The sequence below is a fragment of the Carcharodon carcharias genome, chromosome 1, assembly GCF_017639515.1.
Source record: "Carcharodon carcharias isolate sCarCar2 chromosome 1, sCarCar2.pri, whole genome shotgun sequence".
Taxonomy (NCBI): domain Eukaryota; kingdom Metazoa; phylum Chordata; class Chondrichthyes; order Lamniformes; family Lamnidae; genus Carcharodon; species Carcharodon carcharias.
Genome location: NC_054467.1, coordinates 37,599,694 through 37,611,740, shown reverse-complemented (window position 1 = coordinate 37,611,740; position 12,047 = coordinate 37,599,694). Strand labels below are relative to the sequence as shown.

General features: G+C 47.5%; 1 protein-coding gene across 1 annotated transcript in view; it reads left to right on the top strand.

The window, feature by feature from the left end:
• LOC121292460 (protocadherin Fat 4) overlaps positions 1 to 12,047 on the top strand; it is a 410,751-nt gene that overhangs the window by 212,893 nt on the left and 185,811 nt on the right. The window contains exon 5 of the mRNA XM_041214468.1: positions 6,940 to 7,290. Coding sequence (XP_041070402.1) covers positions 6,940 to 7,290 — 351 coding nt within the window. The remainder of the gene's footprint in view (positions 1 to 6,939; positions 7,291 to 12,047) is intronic.

The window sequence follows — 12,047 nt, the reverse complement described above, 5'->3', positions numbered from 1 at the left end:
TGTTCTCCAGAACCAGCCACACCTCTAGCCAACCTATTCCAGTAGAGCTGCAATACAGCTGCCGTTTGTTTGGCAAAGTCGTATGTTACCAAGGGATATCGTGTCCAAAAAGATGGAGGACAAATCCAATCCAGCCAGTGACGATCCCATCAATATAAAAACAAAAAAACTGCGGATGCTGGAAATCCAAAACAAAAACAGAATTACCTGGAAAAACTCAGCAGGTCTGGCAGCATCGGCGGAGAAGAAAAGAGTTAACGTTTCGAGTCCTCATGACCCTTCGATAGAACTGTCAAAGTTCTGACTAAGGGTCATGAGGACTCAAAACGTCAACTCTTTTCTTCTCAGCCGATGCTGCCAGACCTGCTGAGTTTTTCCAGGTAATTCTGTTTTTGTTTTTGACGACCCCATCAATCTGCTTTCAGTCATCAGCCAAGTGATGGAAGGTATCATTAACAGTGCTTTCGAGTAGCCATTACTCACCAATAACCTGCTACCCATACTCAATTTGGGTTCTGCCAGGACCAGTCATGTCATGTCCACATTACACTCTTAATCCAAACATGAACAAAAGAGCTGAATTCCAGAGGGGAGGTGAGAGAGACTGCACTTCATAACAAGGCAGCATTTCATCAAACATGGCATCAAAGAGCCCTAGTAAATTTAAAGTCATTGGGAACCAGAGAGCAAACTTTCCACCAGTGGAGTCACATCTAGCATAAATTAAGATGGTTGTAATTGTTGGAGACCAGTAATCCTGGCCCCAGGACATCACTGCAGGAGTTCCTCAGGGCAGTGTCCTTGGCCCAACTGCTTCGTCAATGACCTTCCCTTCATCATAAGGTTAGAAGTGGAGATGTTAGCTGATCATTACACAATGTTTAGTTTTATTTGCAAGTTTTCAGATAATGAAGCAGTCCATGCTCTCATGCAGCATGACCTGGACAACATTCAAGCTTGGGTTGATAGATAACGTTCATGTCACACAAATGCCAGGTGATGACCATCTCCAATAAGAGAGATAAAAAAAAGAAAATACTGGAGAAACTCAGCAGGTCTGATAGCATCTGTGAAGAGAGAAACAGAGTTAATGGGCAGAATTTTTCCGTCGGCGTGCAGGGGGTGGGACCTGCACACTGACGCATAAAATAACGCACGGTGATGTCGGATGCACGCCCAGACATCACCACGTGCCATCGCGGTGTTTCGCTGGGCGGACGCGCAACGATGTTCATTGCGCGGCAGCCAGTCATTACCAGGCCAACTAAGGTAGTTATGGCTCCAATTGTTGTGGACTTTAAAGCGGCCATGCGATATTTGGCTCGTTGCACGGGCGTAACGGCAGGTGGCTATCCGAAACTTTAATGATCCTCATCCAACGGTGGGAAAGAGGGATCATTGTTTTTGCGAATCCAGGCATTTAACAGTTAGTGCTCAGAAGTTATTGAAAGTTGCGTGTGTGAAGTGGAGAAGTCTCAAACGCATAACAGCTACCTGGACTGCACTCATTACCTTCAGGTCAGCACTTTGCAGTGATGATTTGTTTTGTGGCCTGTAGGTTTCAGGAAGCCTCCCTGAGCCTGGGAATGGGGGGTGATCTCTCCATTGGACGCACCTCATCTGAGGAGGAAGGGAGGGCTAGAAAGGGGAGGAGTCCAGGGGTGCACATTCAGCCTCCAGGGGAGCCACCTTTAGGAGGACAGGCACAGAAACAGGCACAATGGGTGCAGGGCCAAGAGGTAATCCAAGGCACAAGGGGCCACAGAAGACGCCACTATCCTGCTGCCAGGGTATACAGGCAGGGAAGCAGCTACCTCAATATGTCTGAGGTGCAGTGCTGATGGAGGCTCCATCTGTCCAGGGAGACAGTCAACACTATTTGTCAGATGATTGGTCCAGAGATATCAGCTAACTGTGTGGGTGGACACCCCATGCCAGTCTGTCTAAAAGTCACAGCTGCCCTCAACTTCTATACCTCTGGCTCTTTCCAAGGTTCAGTAGGTGATCTCTGCGGTGTCTCCCAATCGGCTGTCTACACTTGTGTCAAGCAGGTGACAAATGCTCTGTTCAGGCGTGCATTGACCTTCATCCACTACCACTGGGATAAGGCCAGCCAGACAGAGCAAGCCAGAGGCTTTGTGGCCATTGCTGGCTTCCCCTGTGTCCAGGGTGCAATAGACTTCACACATGTGGCCATCAAGGCGCCAGCAGGTGAGCCCGGTGCCTTCGTCAACAGGAAGGGCTTCCACTTCATGAACGTGCAGATAGTGTGTGACCACAGGATGCAGATCTTGCAAGAATGCTCAAGGTACCCAGGCAGCTCCCATGACGCCTACATCCCCAGGCACTCCCAGGTGCCGGGGCTCTTCAGTGCCCCAGCCTGGCTTGATGGATGGCTGCTGGGAGATAAGGGCTATACCCTCAGAAGATGGCTCATGACGCCTCTCCGCCATCCAAGAACAGAAGCTGATGAGCAGTACAATAGAAGTCACGCCAACACAAAGGCTGTGGTGGAGAGAGCCACCGGTCTTCTCAAAATACTCTTCCGATGCCTGGACCGTTCCGGGGGCGCACTCCAGTACCCCCCAGATCGAGTGTTGCTGGTAGTGGTTGCATGCTGCACTCTCCACAATCTAGCTCTGCAAGGAGGGGATGCTGTGGAGGAAGAAGATGTAGACAGAGTGGCTAGAGCTGAGCATGATGAGTCCAGCAGTGAGTCCGAGGATGAGCACGCACAGGGAAATGATGAGGGGCCATAGGCTGACCTAGGCAGGCTCCAGGGAGGCAGGAGTATCCAAAACTCTCTAATCCAAGGAACCTTTAGTTAGCACAGCACATATGGATGTGCAACACAAGCCTGGCAGGTATCCTCCATCGTGAAGACCTCATCTGTCTGGATAGGAGGATTGGCGATGGGCACAGTGAATAAATCTAAAAGACACACAAATCATTCATCAACTCTCAGGAATCCATGCACCATTCCAAATAAAGAGGAACCCACAGCCATTTGAGACAACATTAATTCAATATTGTTACCAAAGTCTTGTCAAATTACAGAAATAAAAATGCGTTGGATTTCACACAAAGTTCTAATCAACTCTTGACATGGGCGGGGGCAACAGAAAAGCACCAGTGATGAACCCGGGGTGTGCCTAAGGTGCCTTCATCTTTCGTTTGTGGGTGCTATGCCTTTCTGGTGCCCCATTGCTGGCAGTGGCATCTGAGACAGCCTGCTCTCTCTGATGTCCCGTTGGCCTTGATGACCTTGGCGGACGTCCTCTGGCCCGTCGAGCCTGTGATGGACTTGCCTGGGAGGGAGCTACCAGCTCCGCAGCTGGCATGTCCCCAGTTATTGCAGCCTCATTAGGTGCCATGGTCACTGGCAGAGGGGTGGAGGAGCTGCTGCCCTCATCTGGAGTGCCCTCAGAGGTGCCAGCAGAGATGACAGGCAACTGCTCTGCCGACGTGAGGTCCATTTGGTCCTCCCTGCTCACCGTTGATGAATGGGCACTGAGGTGGGGTACCTGGTGGCCAAACCACCGCCCACATGGACACTGACCACCTGAGGTCAATGCCGCTGTGAGGGATTGGAGGTCTGAGCACAACCCCAGGAACCCCTGATCCTGTCCCTGGAGCTGCCTCTCCATGAGAGTCGCCAATCTCCCCATGGAGGGAGCTTGGCGTTCAGCCATGATGCTCAATGCATCGACCACGGCCCACGTAGACTCCTCCACCGCTGACACCAAGCCAAGCAGAGCCTTATGTATCTCCACCAGACGTTCCTGAACACCCAGCCGCATGTCAGCAGTTGGCTGTATTCCCCACGACTCCAGAGGCTCATCACCTGCCACGGACTGAGCATGTGCCTGGGCCCCTTCAGTCCTCCGACTGCAGGTGCCATCAGTACTCTCTATCTCCGCCAGCTGCTCCAGCGACTGTGAAGTGTCCTCACTGCTGTGACCTGGGACACTAGCCGCAGATATGATGCCCACCGAGGTACCAGTATCTGTGCTGGTTCCCCTGGCAGAGATGGTGTGACACTTCTAATGGTGAAACTTCCCCCCACCTCATTTGTCAGAGTGGTCCCCAGCTGCTCCTGCTCCCGGCCGTGCTAATGATGCTGAAGGGAAGAGTAAGGAAATTCGATCAGTTAGCGTGTGGACAATGTCAATGTACATGCCTGTCCCCCGGCTCATCAAGCGCTCATCATTCCACACGCACTGGGCAAGCCATGTTGGTAACGTCACTCACTCAACAATCAGCGATGGCATGAATGTTGGGAGATGACTGGTGATGTGAGTGCTGGCCATACCTGCCCGTAGAACCCCAGCCTCTCCAGCTCCAGTGGACCTGGGCATGTGCTGCCTCTCCAGGTCCAGTGCCTCCTGCCCATAGCGGCTGAGCATCAAAATCTGGCCTGGCCCACTGCCAGTCCTCAGCCGCTGGGCGCTGTTATGTGAATTCTTCTCCTGCAAATGAAAAAATTGCATTGATAAGTAATACTTGTATCATCAATCTCCTCGCAACCAGCCCACTCCAAGCCCAGTTGGCCATTGCAGGTCTGCAGTGCATCCTTCCCCTGCTGATGGCTGGTACTCACACTATATGTCTGGTGTGTCCTTCCTACACACACACACACACACACACACACCTCCCCCACACATACAAACGCACACACACCCCTCCCCCCCAACCCTACCCCACATGCTGCCTTCATCACAGCTGGGAACACACAGTTGTAGCAGCCGTTGCAAGGAGGCACAATGTCGTGGAGCGCTGAGGGCAGCACATCCATCTGTGCCACAGCACCTTGAAGATCCCCTCACACCATGTCATCACCCTGACCTCGACATGTCGTGGAGTTCGACCAGTTCACATGGGTGTGGCTTCTCCAGGTTGAACCCACCATGGTCATGTGGGTGTCACTGCACCACATGCTGTAGGTGCAGAACCCATCTCACCACAGCCCTCTCATGCTGATGAATGCATAGGCAATACCTGGTGGGCCGCCCAGCTAAGGACACATGCTGTCAATGACTCATTGCACTCAGTCCATTCAGACATGGGTGGGGTGCCAGCGGGGGAGAAGGTTACATGATGGGTGCAGTGAATGATGCCAACATGCTACTCACCTTTCCTGTGCGCAGCAGGTCATTGAAGCTTGTAGCACTGGGTCCATGAGCACCACATTGTGGGAGCTCATGCCCTCTGCAACCTCCTCCCATGCTCGCTTGGTCAAGCGGGGTGGCCTCCTCCTCCTGTTCCCGGGGACAAGCACATCCCGTCGTGCTGCCACCTCCTCGAGAAGGGCAGCAAGGCACTCATCGGAGAACCTGGGCGCACACTGGCCACCCGCCCTCCCCTCCTGCATGGCTGTTTCAGATTTACTTTGCCCCCAACCTCAGGCCATGTACAGCAGCCTTGGTGCAGCTACAGCTTGGCCTTTAAACAGGCCGTCAGGTCACCAGTGAACCTGGCGGCAATTGCCGTTCCGCCTGCGCCTGCCCACTCCCGCTGTCACCAAACACGCTGGGTGGGCTTTAATTGGCCCACCCACGCAAAATGGCAGCGCGGCCCCAATCGTCAATGGCGATCAGGACCACGCCCACCAGCACTCGCACCCGCACTCCCTGCCCAATATGGGGAAAATTATCCCCAATGTTTCCAGTCCAATATGACTTCTTCAGAACGGACTTTTCCAAAGAAGAATCATATTGGACTCAAAACGTTAACTCTGTTTTTCTCTCCACAGATGCTGCCAGACCTGCTGAGTTTTGCAGCATTTTCTGATCTTATATCAGTTGCAGAATTCAGTATTTTGCTTTAATTTTACTGTCCAGTAGGAGTGAGTTTAACCACCTCCCCATGATATTAAACAACATTACCAATTTTGAATACCTACGATCAATATCCTGGGGTAGGGGGGGCAGTAGGGAGGGCACAGGATTGGGGGCAGGGGGGCGGCAGTCATCATTCACTGGATCAGTCAAATAATTACTGTAGCTACAAGAGCAGGTCAAAACCTGGATATTCTGAGGTGTGCAACTCACCTGCTGACTTTCCAAAGACTTATCACTATCTATCGACACAAGTCAGGAATGCAATGAATACCCTCAACTTGCCTGGATGAGTGCAACTCCAATAAAACTCAAGAGGTCAACCCCACCCAGGACAAAGCAGTTGTTTTAATGACACCTCATTCATCACCTTAAACATATACTCCCTCCACCACTGATACACCCTAGCTGCAATGTGTACCATCTACAAGGTACACTGCAGCAACTCACAAAGGCTTGCAATTTGTACCACACGGAATGACAAAGGCAGAAGGCACATAGCAACACCATCACTTCCAAGTCACACACCATCTTTGACTTGGAAATATATTGTTGTTCCTTTATCATTGTTGGGCCAAAGTCCAGGAACTCCCTCCCTAACAGCTTTGTGGGGGCACCTTCACCATGCGGACTGTAACTGTTCAAGAAGGTGGCTCAAGAATACCTTCTCGAGGTCAATTAGGGATCGGCAATAATTGTTAGTGATAAATAATTTTGTAAAAAAGTAATATGCAAAGTGCTTCTGTACAAATGATTGACAGTATAGAAATGGAATAAACTGCTTATTTTAACTAGTGTACACCATAATCTTGTGGGTTTTGGCATTTTGATTTTAATAGTTAATAAATTGCACAGATGAAAGTTGTTTGGGAACAGGCCAGCCACAAGAGTAGTGATAGAAACAAGATGTTACTGATGCTATTGAAATGAAAATTGTTCATTGAAGTTAAGTAATCCCTTCCCTTTACAAAAAGAAAATAAGAAAATATTTAGAAATGGGAAAAAGTTTCATCTCTTTCAATGAAGAATCACAACGTCCTACAATTTTAAAAATATTGTTAAAGATTTTAACCACTTTTCTTTCTTTATTTAAATGTGTTAGGCTCCATTGTGGCAGCCACCTTGGCCAGTGATGCAGATTCTGGTACGAACGGGGAAATCACATACATGGTAGAAGAGGATGATGAAGATGGGGTGTTTTTCCTCAATTCTGTGACTGGTGTTTTCAACCTGACCCGAACCCTGGATTATGAGAAGCAACCACATTACATTCTGACTGTGCGAGCAGAAGATGGCGGCGGACAGTTCAGCACAGTGAGAGTTTACTTCAATGTGCTGGATGTGAATGATAATCTTCCCATTTTCAGCCCTTCAACTTACAGCACTGTAGCGATGGAAAACCTTCCCCCTGGAGTAAGCATCCTAACCATTAAAGCGACTGATGCAGATGATGGTATGTATTATAGAAAAGTTACAGATAAATTTTGATTATACTAACCAGTATTGCAATAGGTGCTCCATCTCCAAAAGATATTAAGGTTAGTTTCCAGAGATTCAGTCTTATTATCCTGTTGAAAATGGCTGGGGTAATTGCACATTGAGAATAATGCTCCTGTGGTCTCTCTGGCAGACAAATTTCCATGAAGTCTCAGGTTTAGCATTAGTAATTTACTACCTACCCTAAATTCCTTCACAATTAATCTCAGTTCTGATTTACATTACAGCAAATTTAACTCTTTCAAATTTGCAAATTTAACTATTGCACTATTGCATTTTTAACAAAAGAGCCAGAGTTTTTTAAAAAAGAGGTTTGTCACGAGAATACTAAAATTTATTTCTGTTCCATAATACAGAGGAAGATTTTTTTTAACGTTTATTTATTTTTCATTAATTTTTCTCATGCTAGTAAACATTTAAGTTTCAGAGTCAGCAACAAGCACACATGGAGAACCACATGTCCAGATTTCGGGACACATCTGAGACACTATACTGGCTGCACTGCTCTTAGTTTTCCAGCTATTGATTTCAGTGAATGGAACATCATGAATATGAATCAGCTGTTTTCTGGTGCTTTACCTCCTGAGTATGAGGCCCCACCTATTTTCCCTCTGGAATTAAGTGTCATCTATTTAAACTGTATTTAGTGGCACATTATCACTTGTCTGTCTGCTATATGGTGACGTCATTTTCTCTTCACTGTTGATTAATTTGGACAGTTAAAATTTTCAAACCTTATATCTAAGAACAATCAATGGTCTTCTAAGAAGCAAACTTTTCATTTCTGTCTTTATCATGTAAAAAAAAAACCCTTGCATTTGTAAAATAACTGTCATGATCTCAGGGTATCCCAAAACACTTCACAGGCAAATAAGTATTTTTGAGGGATGACACTTGTTGTAATAGAGGGATATATAATAACTAATTTATATGCAACCAGGTCCCACAAACAGCAGGGAGATAAATGATTGGATAATTTATTTTAGTGATAGTTTAAAGGTAAATGTTGTTTTTTCTTTGAGCCATGACATGGGATTTTTAACATCCACCTTATACGATAGATGGGACCTTGGTTCAGCATCTCCCCTGAAGATTGGCACCTCTGACCATGCAGCAGTTCCTCCACACTGTGCTTTAGTGTCATAGGTTATTAATATGTATTCTGTTGAATATTCTATTAGGACATGCTAAAAGCAGAAGTATGAACTCTGCACTCATCGTGGGAGGTTTTATGGAGTGTCAGAGGTCTGGCAGCTGGATAGCCAGTGAGAGACCAGTGTTGCATCCCCCGGGAAGGCCCGCTGGCATTAAGTGCCTCTGGCCTTCCCTGGGATCAAGATGCAGATGCAGTCTCACCCTCCGAGAGCTGGTGGCCAATCAGAGACCAGCAGCTCTCTTGCTCACCAGTGTCACTAGGGAGGCGGTGGTTGCTGCAGGAATGACAGCCACCGGAGGCTCAGGATCGAGGAGCGACCCAGACCAGGCGTAAGTTATGGCAGGAGTGTTATCATGGGGTGAGGGTCAACAGCAAAGGCAGGGGTTGGTATTCAGCTACCCCCCACCTTCATGATGCTGGGTCCCTCAATCAGGCCCGCAAGAGGCTCGCACAGGTTTGCTTGCCGCGGCGAATGGCCCACCTGGCATTGGTTTAATACCAGCGGCAGCAGAATGAGGTCCTTAAGTGGGCATTGATTTCCCATTTAAGGGCCTCAGTTAGTATGTGGGTGGAAAGTCTGACCATGAGCCTTCCAGCCTTGGACTTAATTTTGGCAGAGGTTGGAAGGAGGCAGAGTGCCCGCATGCCGCCACCCCCCCCCCGCCCCCCCCGCCCCCACCTGATTAAATGACTTCCCTTCCCTCATACACGTTTGAGAGAGGGCATGAAATTACCCCCATAGAGTTAATATTGTCAAGCAATGGCCTATATGTGACTCCAAACCCAGAGCAATGCGGTTGACTCTTAACTCTCCTCTGAAACAGCCTAGCCAGCCACTCTGTTGTACCAAACCACAACAGAAAAGTCGAAGCCAGATAGACTGCTCACCACCACCTTCTCAAGGGCAATTAGGGATGAGCAACAAATGCTGACCTTGCCAGCGACATATACATCCCATGAAAGAATTTTAAAAAAGGTTTTATGTTAGTAATTGATACTTCAACCTATATTTTTTCCTTACATTGGATAACACAATTAGTCTTGTTTTGATGCTTTTTAGAGATTTGTACTTTCATAATGTTGCATGTGAACTTTCTTCAGCTCATGCTGCGGTCATACACTCACATCATTATGTACATACTTTGCATATGACCTCTTTCAGCTCTTGGCTGCATTTAAGCAAAAACAGTCTCTTCAGTTGTAATCACAGAAGCCCGTTTATTTAAGTCTTGTCATAAATCATAAAAAACATATAATTTTTTGTGTGTACTAACAAACTATGAGTCAATCCAGCCAAATTAGTAATGGCAGGGCCCTGAATGCCATTTGTTGTTTATCAGTTTGTCACACCAAGGTGTGAGAGTAAGCATGAGTGGCAGTTGCAGTGTTCCGCAACCTTGTGAGGATATACCCTTAAGAATAGCATTCAGTTTGCTTGCACGGGAACTCCTCTTTACAACCCCCTGCTACAATTTTACACTGATCTTCTTCCTGGGCTACGAGTTGCTCACTTACAGGAGTTATTAGGATAAATCTGTTTTTGGCTGTGGAAAGGTTACAAGAGGAAAATTTGCCTATCGGCAGGAGATCACTGTAAGCAGCTGGATTTTATCAGAGGCAAGTTTATTAGGACATTTGTAGTGAAGAATTGAGGATTTAGAGATTAAAAATATAATGTGAGAAAAAAATAAAAGCAGGAAAAATGGAAACTATGTACAGGATTTACCAACCAATCCCCTCTCTTTCATTTACTATTTTTGCTGCTTTGCCATTTGTACAGCCTCCCTCTTCCCTGAGAAATCAGGCCCATTTGAGGTACAGATTTTTCCGCATCTTTTAAAAAAAAAGTGTTCATGGGATGTCGGCATTGTTGGCTAAGCCACCATGTTTTTGCCCATCTCTAATTGCCTTTATTCAGAGGGCAGAGTCAAGCACATTGCTGTGGGTCTGGAATCACATGTAGCCAGACCAGGTAAGAACAGCAGATTTCCTCTCCTAAAAAACATTAGCGAACTAGATGGGTTTTTATGACAATGGTTTCATGGTCATCATCAGCCTTTAATTGCAGATTTTTATTAAATTGAAGTTTCACCATCTGCCATGGTAGGATTCAAACCCGGGTCCCCAGAGCATTACCCTAGGTCTCTGAAATACTAGCCCAGTGACAATACCACTATGCCACTGCCTCACCCCCATCTGCTGCCTAAATGTTTCCTTAGGGACTGACATATGGCTACTGGTTGTAAAAGTAGGGCAGCACCCAACTTGACAGCTGTATATGGAAAGAGGGAGGAGAAGTGAGATAAAAGGAGGAGTAACTAAAGGATGTCCAGGGCCTGGATATTAACCGAGAAGCGAGAGGGAGCAGTGGGGCTGTCTATTTTGAGATCAGGAAACCTGAAGAATTTACCTCAGGCCCTGACAGATTTAACAATACAAGCTGATTTTTTTTTTGGCCCAGTTTCCCAGCTGCAGCTAACCAGATTGAGAGGACAGGTGGTATAGGGCAGGTAGACCTTTGGCATTAGGCCACAGCAGGGGAGCTGAGAGGAGGGAGGGAAGGATTGAAGGTCTCGAGGCGGTGGTGAGAAGATGAGAAGCCACGGGATGTTGAGGGAGAAATCGAAGGCCTTGTGAACAAGATCAGAAGGGTGGTGGAGGGAGATCAGAAGGACCTTAGGGGGTGATGGTCAGAAATGGCTCAATGAGGTGATCAGAAATGTCAGGGAGGCAGAGACAGGAATGCCCTCAGTGAGGATATAGGAAGAGTTGGTACAGGGGGAGATTGGAGGCCTTACGTGGTGATTACAAGAATCAGGGGAGATCGGAAGAGTCAGAGGACAGTGTCTTATTAAAATGGGTGAGTGAATATGGGTAAACTGGGTTCAACAGGTAAGTGGAAAGGCCCTCATGTCCTGGGTCCATAATGCCCCAAGGCCTAGAAACTTGGCTGGCCAGTGTTAAATTTAAAAGTGCAGTTAAATATGAGGCACACAGCCTCTTTATAAAATTGAAATCAACAAACCACCTCCTGGAAGCAGTTTGGTGGCACAATTTCCCTTCCTCCCTCTCCGCTCCTCCCATCCTGCTCCCATTAAAGCTGGAAATGGGCAGGTTGGAGGTGAATTGAGGACCTGGATTCAGGGTCCGTATTTTCTGAAGAGCGGCAATTGTTATCAGATCGCCGCTCCGTTCAAAACTTTCCCCCAACTCGACTCTGATCCTCATTTCTTCTGGGATCTTCTAAGCCCGGCTTTCCCAGAATTGCAGAAAGCAGTTTCCTTTGGAGAGCTCTACCAAAGTGGAGTATGGTCAGAGAAATACAGTAAATGGTGAGTTTAAAAGTCCCGTTTGAATGTTACTGAATGCTGAATGGATGAGTGGGTGAATAAGTGAATGGGTAGAGTGGTAGGGTGGGTAAAATGGTGAGGTAAGTGGGTAAGTGGATAGGGTGAGTGAGGTAAATGGGTAGGGTGTGTATGGTGGGTGAGGTGGATAAATGGTTAGGATGGGTACTTGGTCAAGATGGGTGAGGTGGGTAAAGGTAGGTGGGTAAG